A 24,262-nucleotide genomic window follows, 5' to 3' on the forward strand; every position below is an offset into this window, starting at 1 on the left:
TGTGGAGGTGACAGGAGCGGCAAATCGGGAAGAGCCGGGTACAGTCCCAGAACTGTCGCATATAATGTATGCGGCAATTCTGGGCGGCTGTTGGCTGATATTGTTATGGGGAGATAAGGTATGCACACCAGTGACTATGGAAGGGGAATACATGGAATAGCAGAAACTGCTGTGTGAATACTGACATGAAAAATTCAATAGCTATTTGTTAGAATGAAATGTGAAAAATGGAACCTGCATTACTGCCATGAATATATGAATAAAGAGAAATTTAGCTACTGAATTGATCAATGCAGAAGAGCCCCAACACTACGCCAAAGTATTTCTCTACGTTGGGGTCCCTAGCTTGTGTGTGTCCTTTCATGCAGTTAAAAAACTTACCGTGTATGGGACGCTGAGACCCAGGCTATATATGCGTATAATGTGGATTGGCAATAGGTGTGTATGGGGAGGGTTCACAAACGAAAAACTACTAACATTAAGGAATAACGTTTGGAACTCCATTCTATGTCTGAACTGGGTGCAAAAAACCTAAAAAACATCACTATGGGGAGATAAGGTATGCACACCAGTGACTATGGAAGGGGAATACATGGAATAGCAGAAACTGCTGTGTGAATACTGACATGAAAAATTCAATAGCTATTTGTTAGAATGAAATGTGAAAAATGGAACCTGCATTACTGCCATGAATATATGAATAAAGAGAAATTTAGCTACTGAATTGATCAATGCAGAAGAGCCCCAACACTACGCCAAAGTATTTCTCTACGTTGGGGTCCCTAGCTTGTGTGTGTCCTTTCATGCAGTTAAAAAACTTACCGTGTATGGGACGCTGAGACCCAGGCTATATATGCGTATAATGTGGATTGGCAATAGGTGTGTATGGGGAGGGTTCACAAACGAAAAACTACTAACATTAAGGAATAACGTTTGGAACTCCATTCTATGTCTGAACTGGGTGCAAAAAACCTAAAAAACATCACTATGGGGAGATAAGGTATGCACACCAGTGACTATGGAAGGGGAATACATGGAATAGCAGAAACTGCTGTGTGAATACTGACATGAAAAATTCAATAGCTATTTGTTAGAATGAAATGTGAAAAATGGAACCTGCATTACTGCCATGAATATATGAATAAAGAGAAATTTAGCTACTGAATTGATCAATGCAGAAGAGCCCCAACACTACGCCAAAGTATTTCTCTACGTTGGGGTCCCTAGCTTGTGTGTGTCCTCTCATGCAGTTAAAAAACTTACCGTGTATGGGACGCTGAGACCCAGGCTATATATGCGTATAATGTGGATTGGCAATAGGTGTGTATGGGGAGGGTTCACAAACGAAAAACTACTAACATTAAGGAATAACGTTTGGAACTCCATTCTATGTCTGAACTGGGTGCAAAAAACCTAAAAAACATCACTATGGGGAGATAAGGTATGCACACCAGTGACTATGGAAGGGGAATACATGGAATAGCAGAAACTGCTGTGTGAATACTGTATATATGTATTCACACAGCAGTTTCTGCTATTCCATGTATTCCCCTTCCATAGTCACTGGTGTGCATACCTTATCTCCCCATAGTGATGTTTTTTAGGTTTTTTGCACCCAGTTCAGACATAGAATGGAGTTCCAAACGTTATTCCTTAATGTTAGTAGTTTTTCGTTTGTGAACCCTCCCCATACACACCTATTGCCAATCCACATTATACGCATATATAGCCTGGGTCTCAGCGTCCCATACACGGTAAGTTTTTTAACTGCATGAGAGGACACACACAAGCTAGGGACCCCAACGTAGAGAAATACTTTGGCGTAGTGTTGGGGCTCTTCTGCATTGATCAATTCAGTAGCTAAATTTCTCTTTATTCATATATTCATGGCAGTAATGCAGGTTCCATTTTTCACATTTCATTCTAACAAATAGCTATTGAATTTTTCATGTCAATTTTTCATGTCAGTATTCACACAGCAGTTTCTGCTATTCCATGTATTCCCCTTCCATAGTCACTGGTGTGCATACCTTATCTCCCCATAGTGATGTTTTTTAGGTTTTTTGCACCCAGTTCAGACATAGAATGGAGTTCCAAACGTTATTCCTTAAGGCTGATATTGTTAGGCTGGGGGGCTCCCCATAACGTGGAGCTCCCCATCCTGAGAATACCAGCCTTCAGCCGTATGGCTTTATCTGGCTGGTATTAAAATTGGGGGGGACCGCACGCCGTTTTTTTTTAATTATTTAATTATTTATTTCACTGCACAGTATAGACACGCCCACCGGCTTCTGTGATTGGGTGCAGTGTGACACCAGTCACTCAGCGTGGGGGCGTGTCTCACTGTAACCAATCATAGGCGCCGGTGGGCGGGGAAAGCAGGGAATACGAGATTGTTTAATGGGCGGCCGGCTTTTTCAAAACAGTAAAAGCCGCCGGAGCAGTGTGAATGCCGTGCCGCGCCGGAGATCGGGGAGTATGAGAGAGGGGGATAGACTGACATGGACAGAGAGTGAGGGACAGAGATAGTGACCGACTGACAGAGATTACTGAATGACAGACATTGTGAGGCGCTTCAGAACGCAGCTTTTCAGCTGTGCTCTGAAGCGGACCTTTTTTAAGCTGCGGTGCAGAGCGCACACCTGCGCACATAGCATCAGACAACAAAATCGTATGAGGGATGTCACACGTTACAATTGACTAGGTTCGTGCAACAAAACGCTCAATTCTAGACAAAGATACGATGTGTTTGCGATCAACGGTTTTGCGTTCAATCCTGATCGCACGTAGCTGTCACACGCAGATACCTCACAAACGATGCCGGATGTGCGTCACTTACAACTTGACCCCAACGACGGATTGTGAGATATATTGAAGCGTGTGTTGGGGGGCTTTAGAGACGCTTTGCTAGTTGTCAGGTCCCGTTCCATTTGCTGTGTCTTATGCTGTGTGCTAACATGTGTCTGTATCCTAGTATCCGCTGTGCCCACTTTACCTGCTGCAACTATTTATACTAGCTATGCCTACCATATCTGCTGCATCTATCTATACCAGCTGTGCTTCACCGGTCATATCAACCGTATCCGCTGCACCTTCTTACACCAACCATCCAGTCTGCATCTGACCACATCAGTGACTGTTAGTGTCCATTCCCCGAGCCCTGGTGTCAGCTGTTGCAGTACCATGACTCCCTGGAGTAGCACCTGGTGACTACCTTCCAGCACAAGCCTATCCTCACCTTCAGAATCTCAAGTGAAGCAGAGGTAGTCACTTAGTTACGCTTCTCCTGGTTAAACTGGTGCTGCGGCCCAGTTGGCCCACTCATGCTCGCACCCGCAAGCATAAACAGTTTGCCCAGGCCATGGATCCTGCTGTCTCCAGAACTCCTCAGCTTGCAAGAATACAGCAAAACATGGTCTGTCAACGGTAGCAACAAAACCAAATCCTCACCTATTTGTAGTCAGTGGACACACACTTGCGAGCCTTGACACCAACGTCTCCACCCAATCCTGTACCGGCTGTAGTCGCCACCCTGACAGCATATCCAGCTCCAAGCTTTTGTCCTAGTCTGTCTGCTCCTCTGCGGTTTGATGGCGACCAGAAGCAATGCAGCGGATTCATAAATCACTGCTCCTTGCACTTTGAACTTTTGTCTCATCAGTTCATTTCAGACCGGGCCAAAGTGGCATTTATCATGTCACACATGACCAGCGCGTTCCTTGCTTAGATCAATCCATTATGGGAGAGAAGTAATCCTGTCATCTTGGACTTGTAAACCTTCTTGGGAGCGTTCCACAAGATATTCGATGAACCGGGTCGAGTTTCCTCTGGAGCATCTTTGCTCCTAAAGGGGGCTTTACACGCTACGACATCGCTAATGCGGAGTCGTTGGGGTCACGGAATTTGTGACGCACATCCGGCCGCATTAGCGATGTTACTGCGTGTGACACCGATGAGCGATTTTGCATCGTTGCAAAAACGTGCAAAATCGCTCATCGGTTACATGGGGGTCCATTCTCGATTATCGTTACTGCAGCAGTAATGATGTAGTTCGTCACTCCTGCGGCAGCACACATCGCTCCGTGTGACGCCGCAGGAACGAGGAAGCTCTCCTTACCTGCCTCCCGGCTGCTATGCAGAAGGAAGGAGGTGGGCGGGATGTTCGTCCCGCTCTTCTCCGCCCCTCCGCTTCTATTGGGCGGCGGTTCAGGGACGCTGCTGTGACGCCGCGGTGACGCTGAACGAACTGCCCCCTTAGAAAGGAGGCGGTTCGCCGGTCACAGCGACGTCGCCGGGCAGGTAAGTATGTGTGACGGGTTTGGGCGATGTTGTGCGGCACGGGCAGCGATTTGCCCGTGTCGCACAACAGATGGGGGCGGGTACCCACACTAGCGATATCGGGACCGATATCGCAGTGTGTAAAGCGGCCTTTAGACTTTGCCAGGGAATTCTCACCATAGGCCACTATGCCATCCGTTTCCGCACTTTGTCCTCCAAACTAGGCTTGAATAATGAGGCGCAGGCGGCAGCATTCTGGGAGGGTCTGTCCTGAAGAATCAAGGAAGAACTGGCCGGCCATGATGTGCATTGTTCCCTGGACAACCTGGCTATCCAAATCAATCTCAGGTGCCAAGAATGCTCCACAGAGGTGAACCATGAGAGGAGATTGTTGCACCTGGCTCCTACCTTCCAGAGACCCATCATGTTGCAATCCGCGGTTCCGCTGCTTTCCTTGTGCACATGGAGATAAATCGCGTGCACCTGGTAAGGGTGCTTTCACACATCCGGTTTTCGCCGTCAGGCACAATCCGGCGAATTGCGGACAAAACTGATCCGGCGTCTGTTGTTGCTGGATCAGTTTTTTCCCCACATAGACTTTTATTAGCGCTGGATTGTGTTGCATGGCGTCGCGTTTCATCCGGCGAAATTTGCTGGTCTGGATGCCGGAAAGGACGAACACTGGGACGTTTTTTGTCTCCAGTGTTGGATAATAAAAGGCTATGGGCGCCGGATCCGTCGGAATGCGGCAAAAAACGCATTCCAGTGACGGATACATTTTTAATCTGAGCATGCTCAGATGAGACGTAAATTTATTTCTGCTCTCGCTCTCTCTCTCTTTCTCTCTCTGTCTGTCTGTCGGGCTCAATCTCTCTCTGTCGATGTTGGTCTCTCTCTCTCTGTCGGTCGGTCTCCCCCTCTCACCACCTCTCGCATACTCACCGATCACCAGCGCAGCGCTGCACAGCTGTCACACTCCTCCCTCGGTTTCTCCTGCTTTTGAAAATTCTGGCCGCTCATTATTCCATCTCGCATTCACTGCTTCCCCCGCCCACCGGTGCCTATGATTAGTTGCAGTCAGACGAGCCCCCACGCTGAGTGACAGCTGTCTCACTGCAACCAATCACAGCCGCTGGTGGGCGGGTCTGTATCTTGCAGTAAAATAAATTAAAAAAAACAAAAAAAAAAACGGCGTGCGGTCCCCCCCCCAATTTTGATGCCAGCCAAGGTAAAGCCACATGGCTGAGGGCTGGTATTCTCAGGAAGGGGAGCCCCACGTTACGAGGAGCCCTCCAGCATAAAAATATCAGATTTCAGCTGCCTGGAAATGCCGCGTCCATTTGATGCGACAGTCCTGGGACTCTACCCGGCTGATCCCGAATTGCCCTGGTGCGGTGGCAATCGGGGTAATAAGGAGTTAATGGCAGCCCATAGCTGCCACTAAATCCTAGCTCAGTGATGGCAGGTGTCTATGAGACACCCCCCATCACTAAACTGTAGTGAAAGTAAATAAACACAAACACCGAAAAATCCTTTATTTGAAATAAAAGACAAAAAAAACACCCTCTTTCATCACTTTATTAATCCCCAAATACCTCTCCAGGTCCGGCGTATTCCACAAGAGGTCCCACGACGCTTTCAGCTCTGTTACATCGGAAGCTGACAGGAGTGGCTGTAGAACACCGCTGTTCGCTGTGAGCTCCACGGAGCAACTGAAGTGAGTTGCGCTGTCAGCGGTGACGTCACTCAGGTTACCCACAGCCACAGCTGGATTCTCGGTACAAACTGCTACAACCGATCCATTTTTTTACCGGATCCGTCGCATCAGTTTTACCACAATCTGCAACAAATCCGTTGCATCAGGCACAAACCAGATTGTGCCAGACGGCAAAAACCAGATGTGTGAAAGCACCCTAAAGCCTCATCCACTGAGGGATGCTTCTACTGCATATGAGGGGGGCATGCATGCGTTCTCTTATGCAAAGTGGCCTCATTGTTAAGTGGCTGACAGTTACTTCAATGGCAATTAGTCAGGGCAGAAGGCAGGTAACCTACTCTCAGACGCGCTCTTTTTTTTAACTATGACCTTTATTTCTATGTCCTATGTGCTTTTGTCATCCACTTTCATTGCACCATCCCCCCTGCACCACCACTCATCCACATCAGACCCTCTCTCCTTCCCTCTCCTATGTACAGCTCCCATGCTCTTTTCACAATAATCCCAATACATCATGCTCTAGGGTTTTGCGTTGCAAGCTTCCCTACTTTTACAACTACTATCTCAATAACTCTCTCAATCTGCTGGCCTTCAATGAAACCTGGATTCAGGATTCTCACACTGCTTCCTCTGCCACCATTTCTCATGGCGGCTTACTTTTTTTTCTTTTTCCCAAGACCTGTGAACAGACATGGTGGTGGAGTTGGCCTACTCGTATACCCACAATGCTCTTTCCACATCATCCCCCCCAGCTACATCATTCTCATTCTCTTTTTTTGAGGTCCACACTATCAGGCTCTTCCATTTCCTCTCCCTGAGAGTAACGGTTGTATACTGTCCCCCAGGCTCACTCAGCCAGTTTATTGACCATTCTTCTACCTGGCTGCCGCACTTCAGGTCTTCAAAATTACCAACCCTTATCCTGGGAGACTTCCAACATCCTCATGAACAGCCTCACCTCTCCATCTGCATACCAGCTTCTATCTCTGACCGCCTCTCTTGACCTCTCACCCTCTGAGACACAGGAAGAAGGTAACATGCTTGACCCGCCTCTCATCAATCTCTCACTTTGATAACTCACCTCTTCCCCTCTCTGACCACAGCATGCTCCTCTTTCTCTCACAAATGCTTGCCCACCCCAACACACTCACACATTCAGAAATCTACAAGCCATCAACCCTTATACACTTACAGACTCTCTAAACTCATCACTATCACCCATCTCATCTTTTTCCTGTCCTGATCTGGCTGTAAATCACTACAATGACACTCTAAGAAGCACCCTTGACCAAGCGCCCCTTACACTCAGAACCTCCAAAATACATAGTAAAACAGCCCTGGTTCACATCGCAAACCCGATTTCTGCAGCGATGCTCTAGGAGTGCCGAATGCCTATGGAGGAAAACTAGCACACCAGAAAACTTTATCCACTATAAACTTGTATTAAAAAGAGGTGGTTCACTACTTTGCAGTAGTGGTCACATTGTAGTGAACCACTCCTTTAAGATCTTATAACTCTGCCCTTCACATCGCCAAACAGACCTACTTCACAACCCTGATCTCTTCACTTTCCAACAATCAAAAAAAGCTCTTTGACACCTTTCACTCACTCTTCAGTCCTAAAGTGCAGACCCATATCACAGACTTTTGTGCTAATGATCTGGCCTCCTATTTTACAGAGAAAATAGAAAATATCCGTGGGGAGATTGGCTCCTGGCCACCAAGCATCGTGATTCACATCCCTCCCCACATCCGTCTGGCTCACTCTCCACGTTTAACCCAGTCACAGAAGAAGTCTCCAGGTCATCTCTTCTTCTCGTGCCACTACTTGCAGTACAGACCCTTTTCCCTCACATCTACTCTAATCCCTCTCGCCGGTCACTAACTAAAATCTTCAATCTCCCTCTCTCTTCTGGTATATACCCCTCCTCCTTCAAAAATTATCATTACTCCATTATTTTAAAAAAAACAAAAACAAACCCTTCTCTTGACCCATCCTGCACAAATAACTACAGACCAGTTTCCAATCTCCCTTTTATCTCTAAACTCCCGAAGCGCGCCTGCTATCTCTCTGCTCACTCTCTTCTAGATACATTACAATCTGCCTTCCACCCCCTACATTCTGCAGAAACTGCCCTCCAAAAATGACCAATGACCTTTTGACAGCAAAACGTAATGGTAACTACTCTCTGCGTATTCTTGACCTCTCTGCAGTCTTCGACACTGTTGACCACCGTCTCCTACTCGCTATGTTCCACTCAATCGGCCTAAACGACACTGCTCTCTCCTGGTTCTCTTCTTATCTTTCTGACCGCTCTTTCAGTGTATCATTGCTGGCTCAACACCTTCTCCTCCTCTCACTGTTGGGGTCCCTCAAGGTTCAGTCCTTGGCTTTCTTCTCTTCTCTCTCTCTCTCTCTATACTGCCCCAAATGGACAGACCATCAGCAAATTTGGCTTCCAGTACAATCTTTATGCTGATCATCACAGCTATACACCTCATCCCTTGACCTCACCCCCGCTCTATTAAAGAACACCAGTGACTGTGTCTGCAGTTTCCAACATCAGGTCTGCTCTCTATTTGAAAATTAACCTTTCAAAAACAGAACATCTTCTACTCCCTCCGTTTACTCACCTCCCTAAACCTGACATCTCCCTCTGTGTGTGTGGCATCATGAGAATGCCTAGGCTGCAGGCTCGCTGTCTGAGTAGTATGCCTGACACTGATCTTTCCTTAACCTCCTATATACAATCTCTCATCTACTCTTGTCACTTGCATCTGAAAAACATCTCTAGAATCCGCCCCTTTCTCACCATGGAAACAACAAAAACCTTCACTGTGGCAATGATCCACTCCTGCTTTGATTATTGTAGTTCTGTATTAATTGGCCTCTCCCTCACTAGACTTTCCCCTCTCCAGTCCATCCTTAATTCAGCAGCAAGGGTGACCTATATGGCCAATTGTTACTTGGACACTTCCATTCTGTGCCTGTCATTGCACTGGCTGCCAATACATCATAGGATCCAATTTAAATTGCTTGTTCTCACCCACAAAGCTCTTCATAGCATGGCACCCCCCTAAATCTCCTCCCATATTTCTATCTATTACCCTACCAATTCTCTATGCTCTGCAAACAACTTTCGACTAACATACACAATAATCCGGACCCCCCACTCCAAGACTTCTCACAAACGGCATCAACCCTCTGGAATGCTCTACCCCAAGAAACTAGGACAATCCACAACTTACACAGCTTCAGACACTCCCTAAAACCAGATCTTTTTAGGGTGACTTATCAGCCTCCTAATCGAAGTCAATTCATTTATAGCCTCTTCGCTATTTCCCAGAACAGAATTCTGCATCAAACTCCATTGCACCCAACAGTATTATAAAGATTAGCTGGTGACAGGCTTACGAAACCTTTATCTATCCCCCATTTCTTCGAGATGGCTGGACCGTCATTGTAAATAAGCACCTGCAACTTATGTCACTTACACCCCACCTCATTGTAGATTGTAAGCTCTTACAAGCAGGGTTGTCATTATTTTTACTTTAATTATTGTATCTTCTATAACATATTTATGAATATTTGTTTGTATATGAACCACTGAATTGTAAAGTGCTGCGGAATATATTGGTGCTATAGAAATAAAGATTATTATTATGACTGCGGAGATCCTACACACCTGATTGGTTTCTTTCCTTTAAAGCTGGGAAACTTCCAAGCCCAGAGGCCATAGAAGAGGCTACCCTAGGTGAGAGCAAGTTCTCTCTGTCCTTATTCATAAAGGGCTGTTGCACCCACTGCTACTGGGTCTGCGGTGGCTTCAAATTAACAAGCCTCTCTTGGATAGTATCTGGAGATGGTGTCAGTCCTTTCCTGCCGTCAAATCTTCTGGGTCTGCCATCTGCCTACTGGGCCTATGCAGATATCTTTGACAAGAAGGCGACTGAGACTAAGGGCGGCTTTGCACGTTGCAACATCGCACGTGCGATATCGGTGGGGTCAAATCGAAAGTGACGCACATCCGGCGTCACTTTCGACATCGTAGTGTGTAAATCCTAGATGATACGATTAACGAGCGCAAAAGCGTCGTTATCGTATCATCGGTGTAGGCTCCAACTTTTCCATAATTACGCTGCCGCGACAGGTATGATGTTGTTCCTCGTTCCTGCGGCAGCACACATCGCTGTGTGTGAAGCCGCATGAGCGAGGAACATCTCCTTACCTGCCGCCGGCGGCTATACGGAAGGAAGAAGGTGGGCGGGATGTTTACATCCTGCTCATCTCCGCCCCTCCGCTTTGATTGGCCGCCTGCCATGTGACGTCGCTGTGACGTTGTACGACCCGCCCCCTTAGGAAGGAGGCGGGACGCCGGCCAGAGCGACGTCGCAGGACAGGTGAGTGCATGTGAAGCTGGCGTAGCGATAATGTTCGCTACGCCAGGAATCACAAGATATCGCTGCTGCGACGGGGGTGGGGACTATCGCGTGCGACATCGCAGCATCGGCTTGCGATGTTGCAACGTGCAAAGCCCGCCTAACTCCACAAAAAGTCATATGATTGCCCTATCTACCTGCTTATTGGTTCCTCATCTACCTGCCGCCGTATCTACTTTCTGCCCCAGGCAGAAACCCATGCCATGTCTGAGTAAATCAAGGAGAATCTGGCAAGGGGATTTATCCAGAAGTCCTCCTCACCGGCAGTAGCCGAGTTTCTCTTTGTAAAGAAAAAAGATGGTTCCCTGGGCCCCTGTATAGATTATACACATCTAACTAAATTATGGTCAAGCATAATAAAATGTTCGACTATCTCGAAGTTTTCAGTATGTTCTCCAGGCTCGCCCTCTGTGGTGCATACAACCTTGTCCGTATACGTTCAAGTGACAAATGGAAGACTGCCTTTAATACCAGGGACAGCCACTATAAGTATCGGATAATGCCATTCAGGCTCAGCAATGCTTTGGTTATTTTTCAGGAATTTGTGAACTATATCTTCTAAGCAGTGGTGTAACTAGACTTTGATGGGCCCTGGAGCAGTTTGAGGCTGGGCCTCCCCCCATATGTTCGTATAGATGTATGGGCCATTGTAGCATTCTAAATCCTATAAAGACATACAAGTTGTCCCCCCCTTCATTATATACTAATGTCCCCCATCCTGGGGCGGTTCCTGGTAAATATCCTCCATCCTGGTAAATATGTCCCCCCTTCTGGTATATAGCCACCTCAACCAGGTATATAGCACCTCATCCTAGTATATAGCCCCTTCATCCTGGTATATAGCTCTCCATCCTGGTATATAGCCCCCTCATCTTGGTATATAGCTATCTATCCTGGTATATATCACCCTCTTCCTGGTGTATAGCCCCCTCATTCTGGACTATAGCCCTCCATCCTGGTATATAGCCCCCATCATGCTATATAGCCACCTCATCCTGGTATATAGCCCCCTTCATCCTGGTATAGAGCCCCCATCATGCTATATAGCCGCTATCATCCTGGTATATAGCCCCCATCATGCTATCTAGTCCCCTCATCCTGGTATATAGCCCCCATCATGCTATATAGCCCCCTTATCCTGGTATAAAGCCCCCCATCATGCTATATAGCCCCCTCATAATGGTATATAGCCCCCCTCATCCCGGTATATAGCCCCCCACCACTTTGCACACAGTAAAAAAAAATAAAACAATTGTACTCACCTCCCCTGCGCTCCCCCCAGTGTCCTCCTGTGATGCTGGCATGCCGGCAACTGACCAGCGTGTAAGCAGAGCAGCGCATGACGTCAGTATCATGCGCAGACACTTACAACCCCAGAGGCTGTCATCATATTCTCGGCTCCCCATGCACAGGATTGTGTGCATGGGGAGCAATGAATATTCATTTGCGACTTGGCACATTTCAGCGCAAGGACCCGACGGGTCTCTGTACTGCAATGTATTTCAGTTGAATGCGTGCCCTCGGACACGCATCCATCTGAGGCAGGGGCCAGGGCAAGCGGGCCCCCTGTACCCAAGGCCCGGTTGCAATGGCGATCTCTGCGACCGAGGTCGTTATGACCCTGTTTCCAAGATCTGCTCTACTCATGCGTAGGCGTGTGCCTGGACAACATTCTTGTATTCTTTCTGCCAATGTTAGGCCAGGTTCTAGAGAGACTGAGGGAGAATAGTTTAGACACCAAATTCAAGAAGTGCCTTTTTGAAAGGACTTCCCTTCCTGGGCTACATAATCTCGGACACCGGTTTGAAGGTAGATCCAGAAAAGGTGTCGGCTATTCTGAAGTGGCCTTGTCCTGAGGAAGTGAAGGTGATTCAGCAGTTCCTGGGTTTTGCTAATTATTACCACCATTTTATTCCACAAATCTTGTCTTGATCATGGCCCTGACCCACAAGGGGGCGAATCCCAAGATGTGGACTTCTGAAGCAGATGAGGGCATTGATTGCCGTCAAGCAGGCTTTCTCATTGGCTTCGGCGCTGCAAATTAACAGATAGTTCTTCTTTGAAGTGGATGCTTCGTCCTTCGGGGCCGACGCGATACTCACGCAGAAGTTGGCTTTCGGTAAAAGGGTAACCAGCTGCTTCTTCTCCAAGGTCTTCGTTGCTCCTGAGTGCAACTACTCGATGGCGACTGAGAATTGTTGGCAATCAAGATGGCTCTGGAGGTGTGGCTAAACCTACTGAGCATCCTGTTGTCATCTACAGTGACCACAAACACTTCACCTACCTACAGTTGGCACAGGGCTAAATCTGCAATAAGGCCCAAGCACGCTGTTTTTCACCTGCTTTGACTTTGTTCTACATATCTGGCCGGCCGAAAAGAACGTCAAGGCGGATGTACACACCAGATCCTGTCGGCCAACCAGTAGGAAGACCTCAACACATTGTTGAGCCCTTCATAATGCTCCCAGTAATTCTAGTAAGCATGTCTCGGGTACCAAAGGGTACAGAGAATTATTCCCTCTGGTTTCAATAGTACATTTGCTAATCACCAAGGAGCACTGTATCATATGTTCCTAGATTACCTTTTACACTCCTTGATATAATTTCACGCGGGTTATATCTTTTACATGCTGCTCCATCGAGTGTTTGTTCACTAGTCTATCGTTGTTGCAGACACCAAAGGTCATTTAATTTATTTGGTTGCCTAAGCACAGCTGTGCATTTTAGCTCTCTTCATGTCTCGGGTACCACCCGGAAAGACATTTGTGGTGGAGACCGACAGGAGCCATGTGCTGCTATGGGGTCATTGCTCTAAGTTGGCCAGTTATGCCTTCCAGAGGACAACTCTGCTCATCTCGCGGCACTACTGGTGGCAAACGATTCGTATAGATGTTGTAGAATTTGTCTCAGCCTGTCCCTCGTGTTCCTGCAATCAGACTATTAAGACGTTTTCGGCTAGGCGACTACCACCTCTGTCTTTGCCGTTGTCTCTCTGGCAACACAGATCTATGGACTTCATCACTGACCTGCCAGTGTCCTCTGGTTGCTATGTCATCAGGGTAAAAGTAGATAGGTTCTCTCTGCTCCTGTGCTCGCCGAACACTTCATTCAGCACATCATATGCCTGCACGGCCTTACTCTCCACATTGTGTCCGATAGAGGACTCCAATTCACATCTTGGTTCTGGAGGCTGCTAAACGTCACCTTGGAATTCTTATTGGGTTATCATCTGGAGTCTAACGGCCAAGTGGAGCGGGTCAACCACGCCCTGACAAATTTCAAGTCAAGAGTTCTCCAAAGTCTCAGCGAAGATCAAGGCCTCACTGGACCAGTCCTCCATCAGGATGATTAGGCATGCGGATAAGACATGCCTGGATCCTCCTACATTCTGTCCCAGAGACAAGGTGTTGCACTCTTCTAGATATGTGAGGCCGTTTGGCACATTTTATAAAAATATTTTAGTGTTAGGACTGCCCCAACAGAGATTTGCCGTGAAGTCGCGGGGTGGCTCAAGAAATTGCAAATTTTTGCCAAAAATCTCATATTTATAACAAGTACAGTAGGAATTTTTAGTGCTGTAGTGCACATTTAGTGCTAGATTTTTTGTTTTTTCTTCATTGAATTGGTCGGTGGTTGACCCCCACCTTGCTATGCACCCCAATTTGGGATGTATTCCACCTGTCTAGATTTTGGCGATTGGTGACTGTTCACATTCAGTCATCAGGCCCTGTCCACAGGCTATTTACTTCATGAAGCATTTGCTTAGACCTGTCCCGCCCACAGCCATGACTCAGTCATGGGTACGGGATTGAAATAGACCAGGTGAGTGCTAATAAGAGCAGTTCTACTATTTCATATGTGAAGCCGTTTGGCACATTTTATAAAAATATTTTAGTGTTAGGATTGCCCCAACATAGATTTGCCGTGAAGTGGCGGGGTGGCTCAAGAAATTGCAATTTTTTGCCAAAAATCTCATATTTATAATAAGTACAGTTGGAATTTTTAGTGCTGTAGTGCACATTTAGTGCTAGCTTTTTTATTTACTCTGCTAGATATGTACGCTTCAAGATGCCTTCCTACAAGTTGGGTCCCCACTTTATTGGTTCCTTCAAGGTGCTTCAAAAGATCAATGCCGTGTCCTGTAAGCTGAAGCTTTCAGCCTTCTTGCGGATCCCCAACTCCTTCCATGTGTCCTTTCGTTCTGAGCCGCTACTTCAAAAATCATGAGGCAAAAGGCATCCTTGCAATTAAAAAGATGAAATGTAAAACCTTCTTTTTGGTTGACTGGATGGGGTTTGGTCTTGAGAGGTAGTGGGAGCCCAAGGAGAATATTAATACATCACTTCTCCTAAAGAGATTCCTTTCAGGCCTAGATTCCTTTCAGGCCTTCAGCACTGTAATGCTGTTACGGGTATCTCTGCACTGTCCTGCCACCTTGCCCTGACAGGGATGCCGCGCCGACACGCTAACCCTCCCAGCCACTTCTGTGCTCCCAGTCCTTGCCGCAGTCTCCCAGAGTCTACACACACCATACAGGTCTCCTAGGAGCACACTCAGGGCACGAGTGAGTGCACATCTATTTTAAAAGGGCCAGCATACCCTAATCCAGAAGTGTCTCCCAGCCTATGGCTGAGAGGCACTAGGTATTTAAGGCATCCTCCCCCTATGGGAGGTGCCTGGGCAAAATGGGCTATCCTAGTGGTCAAGTCCCGTTGAATTTGCTGAGTCTTATGCTGTGTGTGCAAACACGTGTCTGTATCCAAGTATCCGCTGTGCCCACTGTACCTGCTGCATCTATCTATACCAGCTATGCCTGCTGGACCTTCAGGGAATGTCAGTATCCTATCCTCATCATCAGGGGCCAGCTGTTGCTGTACATGATACATGGACTCCCTGGAGAAGCACCTTGCGCCCGTCTTCAAGCACAAGCGTATTCTCATCATCAGAGGCTCTGATGAATACAAGGTAGTCTCTTAGTTACACCCCTCCTGGTTGAGCCAGTGCTGTGGCCCAGTGGGTCCACTCCCACGAGCATAACATAGCTAAAGAAATTGCAAGTTATATAAATTGTAATTATTTACTAAAACAAAAACCGTTTACAATCTAACAGTAGACCTCAGAACAGGAACCAGGAGACCATGATATTCAACCCTCTTTGTTCATGTTGTCTTCCGTGTATTTGAATAATAAGCCAGCAAACCATCTTTTGTAGGTCAAATTTATACCAAACTGCTTCTCAGTCAGTGGAAAAATGGAAGGTTTCCACAATGGTTGTAGCTGAGAGACTCTTGATGATAAAGAGATATGGCTTCTGTAGAGTCAAAATAGTCATTTAGACTAAAAAAAAGAATATGGTAAATGCTATTTATTCACTATATGTTGTGGTATCATTATTTGTTTTAAGAGCATCCAAATGCAATGTTTGATCACTTCTAATTCTTGTACATTTGTAAGGAATTTCAGTTGTTTTGGTTTTTTTTTAAATAAATGCAAAACAAAATCAACCTAACATTACAGCTAAGATAAAGTAAAATATGTCACTGAAAAAAATAAATCTTAGAAACTGAAGTGGAAAGTGATGAAATAAGAGCGGCTTTGGTACTAACTACTATAGAGAAAACTGTGACTATAGACAATAACACATCTACTAAAATGACCGCCCTCCACTCCTAGAGTTATGTGTTAATTAAAATAACATTAGTAGAGCATGATTAAACGTGTCAACAGGACTATAATGCTCTACTAATGTTATTTTAATTAACTCCGAACTCTAAGTACTTCTGCTTTGAAAATTGTGTGTCTACCCAGGCAATGGGTGTTAGAGAGCCTGGACTGCAAAGAGTCGACATAACGACACATGGTGAGCAGGACTTAATATTTCTAAGCCAATATTTTCTGTCAGATGAATTTCTTGAAGAAATATTAGACATTTACTTTCTGCCTCTCGGACTCTACAATGGACGGCTCCAGAACAAGTTCTTATATAATGGACATTTGTAGAATTCAGAGAAAATATCTTTTTGGCTCTTGAGGGTAAAAATATCAGAACTTTATGTCTTACTTTCATTTTTTCTCCTAATGACATTTTTGGAAGTCATGTGGGTGGGCTGCCCGGCCTCCATGTACCCACTGTGGGGTAAGTCTAACTTCCCTCATATGTTAGTTACCCTGGGCCGAACTTTAGATATAAACGCCCCTATCAGCACATTCAGCAGAAGGGAGAGAAGGAAGATCCATCAATAAGATGCCGAGATTCTAGGAAGATGGATTCATTGCTCTCAGTGGGAGAAATAAGATACTTGTAGTTATGATACTTATTAATGGAGAATAAAAATAAAATAAATGATGTTACAGAGCAAGCTTTCCAGACTACTGAGGTCTCTTCATCAACTACAAGATTATTAATTATTTCTCCCACTGAGATCAATCAATCTTTATTCACCTGGCGAACACGGCACCAAACTAAGAATCTAGGATGTCACCAGCATCATTACCCTCCGCTTTCTCTTAGGGGTCCACCATACAGATCAGATTCTTCCCATGATTTTCTAAGTTGTCTGCACCTTCTATGTACACTGTCATTTGGCTTTACAGATTAGAGATCTGGGCAGATAAGGGTCAACGTCTTCTAATTTCAGGGGATAGGATGGATCCTACCTGTAAGATCTGGCTGATACAGATCTCACTCCAACAGAAGGGCGTCCAATGCCCAAAATAATGGGGACAGTTTTGGATGTAGGAGCACGTGGTGGTCTAGCAGCAGAATGGTGACCATTTGATATGGCCGGACTACAACCCTGATAAAGCAGCCACAGCCGGTGACTGAGAAGAATCTGTGACCATTTGATATAACCAGACTACAACCCTGATAAAGCAGCCACAGCCGGTGACTGAGAAGAATCTGTGACTTCTCTGCATTTAGTGGTCACTACTCACCTGGGCGGTTATCTGTAGGAATCTCCTCTTTACTCCGCTCATCACCCCTCACATATGTCTCTGTAGTATTAATATGGGTCAGATCTTCCCCCTGAAACAAGTATTGTAAAAGTCACAGACAGATGGAGAAGTCCCATCTATGATCAGCTCTAATCCTGCCATCTCCACCGCTCTCATTACACAAGTATAACACATATAATACTGGAGGATAAAACAAGACTGAGCACAAGACCTTCACAGCCGTCTACACATCATAGGGAGATTTCATGGCCCCTTCTCTCCATCTACCTGATGATCCTGAGGAACATCGGGATCTTCTTGTTTACAGTCCTGTGGGAGAAGAGGATGGGGACATCTCTCTGGTGTTGTCCTCTTACTGGATAGACCTGGAGGAGACACATACAGGGACTGAATTCATTCCTTACATACAGATAATTATAGGCCGTGTGTATTTAGTCCTGTCTATTACCTCGTGATGTGAGGGGCTGGGGAACCTCCATCATGACGTCCTTGTACAGATCTTTGTGTCCTTCTAAATACTCCCACTCCTCCATGGAGAAATAGACGGCGACATCCTGACACCTTATAGGAACCTGACACATACAATGATACCGTCACCCCCGATCCCTTCATAGCGTTACTGTATAATGTCCCAGCATTCCCAGCAGTGTCACCTCTCCAGTCAGCAGCTCAATCATCTTGTAGGTGAGTTCTAGGATCTTCTGGTCATTGATGTCCTCATGTATCGGGGGGTGAGGTGGAGGCCCCGTGATTGGGCTCAGGGGTCTTCCCCATCCCTCAGACACAGGGGCCTGACAGCGCTCACTAGAGGTCTTCTTCACTACTGTGTAATCCTGGTTATGGAGAGACACAGTAAGAAATCTCACTACAGACATTTCCAGAGTCCTCACCTCTCCAGTTCTGTCCATCTGTTATTCCCATAGATAAGAATGGTGTAATGTGACGCCATCAGAATCTCTCACCTCTCCAGTAAGCCGGAAGAGGATCTCTAGGGTGAGGTGTAATATCCTCTCCGCCATCTTGTCCCTGTCCATATCCATCCTTCACGGGGCAATCAGGAGAATTCTCTTCTATAGAAGATCTCCACTGAGAGGATCCGATATTGTAGGGACCTGAATGGGGAGAAGATGACGATGTAACATCATAAAGAATCCGCTGTAATAATACAATTACTGGAGATACAAGAAATCTCCTTCACTATAGGGAAAACCCTGAGAATAGAACAAGATGGAGACGACATTTCCCAGTGCAGAGGCCGGAATATCAGCAGAATGTATGTGACCGAGACAGACAGAGCCGCCGCCATTATATCTGAGGAGAAAAGAGAGGAACCTGCCCCGCCCCAAATAGTCTCAGAGCTGAAGGGGTTAATGCTTCCTGCCCCAGTAATGGGGAATCTCCACACACCTCCTCCTGCAGAGCCGCACACTAGATATATGGCTGCTCTGTGCTTCCAGGACCTGTGATGATGTCACATGGAGGGGAGGAGTCAGGGGTCACATGATCAGCTCCTCAGTGTATGCAGGACTCTGCTGTGCTGAGTGTCATGGTGCTGGATGAGGGGAAGGTTATGTGTGGGGTCAGGAGGGGTTTAGGCTATGTGTGCATGTAGCGTTTGTCCCTGCAGAAATTTCTGCAGCGATTTGAACAGCACACGTGTGCTTCAAATCGCTGCAGAAAGAGTCCGTAATGAAAAAAAAAAAGCCGATTTCATGCGCTCTGATTGCAGCCCCTCCCATAGACAGAGCGGGGACTGCATGCAGAGCGCAGAAAAGAAGTGACATGTCACTTCTTAGAACGCACGCTTCGGGCAGCAGCCGAAGCGCTGCGCTCTAATACGCCACGTGCGCACGTCTCCTGCATAATCTTCATAGATTATGCAGGGGACGCAGGACGCATGCAGTTACGCTGCGGTGCAGATCGCAGTGTAACTGCATGCAAATACGCAACGTGCGCACATAGCCTTACCATGTGGATGTAGCAGAGCTGTGTGTATACGAGGTGTACGGAGCGGAGCCGTGTTTTTTACGAGGTGTACGGAGCGGAGCCGTGTGTGTACGAGGTGTACGGAGCAGAGCCGTGTGTGTACGAGGTGTACGGAGCGGAGCCGTGTGTGTACGAGGTGTACGGAGCGGAGCTGTGTGTGTACGAGGTGTACGGAGCGGAGCCGTGTGTGTACGAGGTGTACGGAGCAGAGCCGTGTGTGTACGAGGTGTACGGAGCGGAGCCGTGTGTGTACGAGGTGTACGGAGCAGAGCCGTGTGTGTACGAGGTGTACGGAGCGGAGCCGTGTGTGTACGAGGTGTACGGAGCAGAGTCGTGTGTGTACGAGGTGTACGGAGCGGAGCCGAGTGTGTACGAGGTGTACGGAGCAGAGCCGTGTGTGTACGAGGTGTACGGAGCGGAGCCGTGTGTGTACGAGGTGTACGGAGCGGAGCCGTGTGTGTACGAGGTGTACGGAGCAGAGCCGTGTGTGTACGAGGTGTACGGAGCGGAGCCGTGTGTGTACGAGGTGTACGGAGCAGAGTCGTGTGTGTACGAGGTGTACGGAGCGGAGCCGTGTGTGTACGAGGTGTACGGAGCAGAGCCGTGTGTGTACGAGGTGTACGGAGCAGAGCCGTGTGTGTACGAGGTGTACGGAGCGGAGCCGTGTGTGTACGAGGTGTAAAGAGCGGAGCCGTGTGTGTACGAGGTGTACGGAGCGGAGTCGTGTGTTCTGAGCGGAGTCGTGTGTTCTGAGCGGAGGGACATACTAAAAAGAATGAAGAAAAGGAATAAATAAAAAGAATGAACATAAGAACTTCTTGGTCACAAATTATAGAGATAAATAATAAGTTTCTTGGATATTATAGACATGGAATGAACCAGGAATACATGTAGATAATAGGGAAATGTACACATATCACATATAGCGTGTCCACCCATATCCTGTCCACCGCCATTAACTTGAGAACGGCGGCAGCTATAGGCATAGAAGTGGTGTCTAGGTATAGTAAAGTAGCCATGCGCTACACAATGAAAGCACCTATAGCGCCACCTGGTGGAAAACAACGGAGTTAACATTTTTATCTCAAAAACAGAACGAGATAGAGAAAAAAAATGAATTACAAAGTTGTAGGGCATCATCAATTCAATACGAATCGACACCTCGCATACAGAAATGCTATGATTAGAACGTGTCAAACTCACAAGGCTGCGGACGTGAAGCAATACCTCATGGAGACCTTCCTACAAGTCATTGGATTTGGTGGCTGCGTGGAGTGGCCGCAACGTTCACCTGACCTGACCCCATTGGACTTCTTTCTGTGAGGTCACATCAAACAGCAGGTGTATGCGACCCCTCCACCAACATTGCAGGAGCTACGACGACGTATCACAGATGCTTTTGCAAACGTATCACCTACCATATTGCACAACGTGCAGCAAGATACAGTATGCTGTCCAGAGTCCAGATGTGCATTGCAGATGACGGTGGCCACTTTTAGCATCAAATTTAAATGAGCGCCATATGCGTGACCAGCATTCAATGTTTTGGGGTGGTCATGGGTTTCATATCATAGCATTTCTGTATGCAAGGTGTCGATTCGTATTGAATTGATGATGCCCTATAACTTTGTAATTCACTTTTTTTCTCTATCTCATTCCATTTTTGAGATAAAAATGCTAACTCCGTTGTTTTCCACCAGGTGGCGCTATAGGTGGTTTCATTGCGTAGTGCATGGCTACTTTACTATACCTAGACACCACTTCTATGCCTATAGCTGCCGCCGTTCTCAAGTTAATGGCGGTGGACAGGATATGGGTGGACACACTGTGTAAAAGGCTGTATATTTTATTCCCTGAGGTTCTTAGGTGGGAAATGAGCATGAAATATATGTAGATTACATAGGAATTAACACATATCCCATATAAACAGGTGAATATTAATTTCTGTGTGTTTGTTAGGTGGCGAATGGACAAGGTGTATATGTAGATAATAAGGATATGATTCATATCCCATATAAAAAGCTGTATATTAGATTCCCTGAGCTTCCTAGGTGGGGAATCAACATGGAATATATGTAGATTACAGCGAAATGTACACATATCCCATATAAATAGTTGTATATTTTTTTCTCTCTGCTTCCTGCTTCTTAAGTGGGGAATGAACGTGAAATGTATGTAAATTACAGATGAATGAGCACATATGCCATAGAAAATTCTGTTTGCTTTTTAGCTGGAGAATGATTAAGGTATATATGTAGATAATAAGGAAATTAAATCATACCTTCTATAAATAGGTGTATATTAGATACCCTGTGCTTCATAGGTGGGAAATCAACATGAAATAAATCTAGGTAATAGGGAAATGAACATATATCCTATATTTCCAGGTGTCTGTAATATTCTCTCTGCTTCTTAGATTGAGGATGAACATGTAATATATGTATGCATTGATGACAAGGGTGCATCCTGTCCTGCTAGACAAAGAGGAGATGAATCATAACTTCACCAGAATACTGCCATTGTCAGTCGCATGTTTTTGCGGAATATGTAGTGGTGTAAAAATGTGTTGACTTTTCCTGGTTTTTAACAAATTTTTTAAGAAGTGGACAGCAGATTGGAGGCGACTTGGCTTAGAGCAGCTGAACAGATTCATTATAACTAGCATCAAAAAACTGTCATGATGTAAAGCAAAAATTGACTCCAGCGCATGGAGTACAAGTAGCTTAAAGATGCACCAAATCCATTAAGAACAGAAAGCTACCTACTAACTACCTGGTAGTAGGTACTACCTACCTACTACCAAATCTACCCTAACCTACGGTATCCTAACCTATCCCTTGTAGACTGTGAGCCTTCGCGGGCAGGGACCTCTATCCTCCTGTACCTCTCTGTGTCTTGTATTGATTATGAATATTGTACTTGTCCCTATTATGTATACCCCTTTCACATGTAAAGCGCCATGCAATTGATGGCGCTATAATAATAAATAATAATAATAATATGTAGATGACATGGAAATTAACACATACCCCATATAAACAGGTGTATATTATATTCCATGTGCTTCGTATATTGGGATTGGGAATGAACAAGGATTTTATGTAGATAATAGGAAAATGAACATGTATCCCATGTAAACAGGTGTGTATTATATTCCCTGTATTAGATAATAGGGCAATGAACATGTATCCCATGTAAGCAGGTGTGTATTATATTCCCTGTATTAGATAATAGGGAAATTAACATGTATCTCATGTATACAGGTGTGTATTATATTCCCTGTATTAGATAATAGGGCAATGAACATGTATCCCATGTAAGCAGGTGTGTATTATATTCCCTGTATCAGATAATAGGGCAATGAACATGTATCCCATGTAAACAGGTGTGTATTATATTCCCTGTATTAGATAATAGGGCAATGAACATGTATCCCATGTAAACAGGTGTGTATTATATTCCCTGTATTAGATAATAGGGAAATTAACATGTATCCCATGTAAACAGGTGTGTATTATATTCCCTGTATTAGATAATAGGGCAATGAACATGTATCCCATGTAAACAGGTGTGTATTATATTCCCTGTTCTAGATAATAGGGCAATGAACATGTATCCCATGTAAGCAGGTGTGTATTATATTCCCTGTATTAGATAATAGGGCAATGAACATGTATCCCATGTAAACAGGTGTGTATTATATTCCCTGTATTAGATAATAGGGAAATTAACATGTATCCCATGTAAACAGGTGTGTATTATATTCCCTGTATTAGATAATAGGGCAATGAACATGTATCTCATGTAAGCAGGTGTGTATTATATTCCCTGTATTAGATAATAGGGAAATTAATATGTATCCCATGTAAACAGGTGTGTATTATGTTACCTGTATTAGATAATAGGGAAATTAACATGTATCCTATGTAAACAGGTGTGTATTATATTCCCTGTATTAGATAATAGGGAAATTAACATGTATCCCATGTAAGCAGGTGTGTATTATATTCCCTGTATTAGATAATAGGGCAATGAACATGTATCCCATGTAAACAGGTGTGTATTATATTCCCTGAATTAGATAATAGGGAAATTAACATGTATCCCATGTAAACAGGTGTGTATTATATTCCCTGTATTAGATAATAGGGCAATGAACATGTATCCCATGTAAGCAGGTGTGTATTATATTCCCTGTATTAGATAATAGGGAAATTAATATGTATCCCATGTAAACAGGTGTGTATTATATTCCCTGTATTAGATAATAGGGCAATGAACATGTATCCCATGTAAGCAGGTGTGTATTATATTCCCTGTATTAGATAATAGGGAAATTAACATGTATCCTATGTAAACAGGTGTGTATTATATTCCCTGTATTAGATAATAGGGAAATTAACATGTATCCCATGTAAACAGGTGTGTATTATATTACCTGTATTAGATAATAGGGCAATGAACATGTATCCCATGTAAACAGGTGTGTATTATATTCCCTGTATTAGATAATAGGGAAATGAACATGTATCCCATGTAAACAGGTGTGTATTATATTACCTGTATTAGATAATAGGGAAATGAACATGTATCCCAGGTAAACAGGTGTGTATTATATTCCCTGTATTAGATAATAAGTAAATTAACATGTATCCCATGTAAACAGGTGTGTATTATATTCCCTGTATTAGATAATAGGGAAATGAACATGTATCCCATGTAAACAGGTGTGTATTATATTGCCTGTATTAGATAATAGGGAAATGAACATGTATCCCATGTAAACAGGTGTATATTATATTACCTGTATTAGATAAAAGGGCAATGAACATGTATCCTATGTAAACAGGTATGTATTATATTGCCTGTATTAGATAATAGGGC

At 45.2% G+C, this 24,262-nt stretch overlaps 2 protein-coding genes across 2 annotated transcripts in view; one reads left to right on the forward strand and one right to left on the reverse strand.

The window, feature by feature from the left end:
• Window positions 1–24,262, forward strand: part of LOC142312969 (uncharacterized) — an 84,714-nt gene that overhangs the window by 17,399 nt on the left and 43,053 nt on the right. The window lies entirely within an intron of this gene.
• Window positions 1–24,262, reverse strand: part of LOC142310562 (uncharacterized) — a 48,056-nt gene that overhangs the window by 3,788 nt on the left and 20,006 nt on the right. The window contains exons 2-5 of the mRNA XM_075348082.1: window positions 18,046–18,225; window positions 17,841–17,964; window positions 17,660–17,757; window positions 17,372–17,462 (exon numbers count right to left, since the gene is read on the reverse strand). Of these exons, the coding sequence (XP_075204197.1) occupies window positions 17,372–17,462; window positions 17,660–17,757; window positions 17,841–17,964; window positions 18,046–18,225 (493 nt within the window). The remainder of the gene's footprint in view (window positions 1–17,371; window positions 17,463–17,659; window positions 17,758–17,840; window positions 17,965–18,045; window positions 18,226–24,262) is intronic.

The sequence above is a fragment of the Anomaloglossus baeobatrachus genome, chromosome 5 (genome assembly GCF_048569485.1).
Source record: "Anomaloglossus baeobatrachus isolate aAnoBae1 chromosome 5, aAnoBae1.hap1, whole genome shotgun sequence".
Classification (NCBI taxonomy): Eukaryota; Metazoa; Chordata; class Amphibia; order Anura; family Aromobatidae; genus Anomaloglossus; species Anomaloglossus baeobatrachus.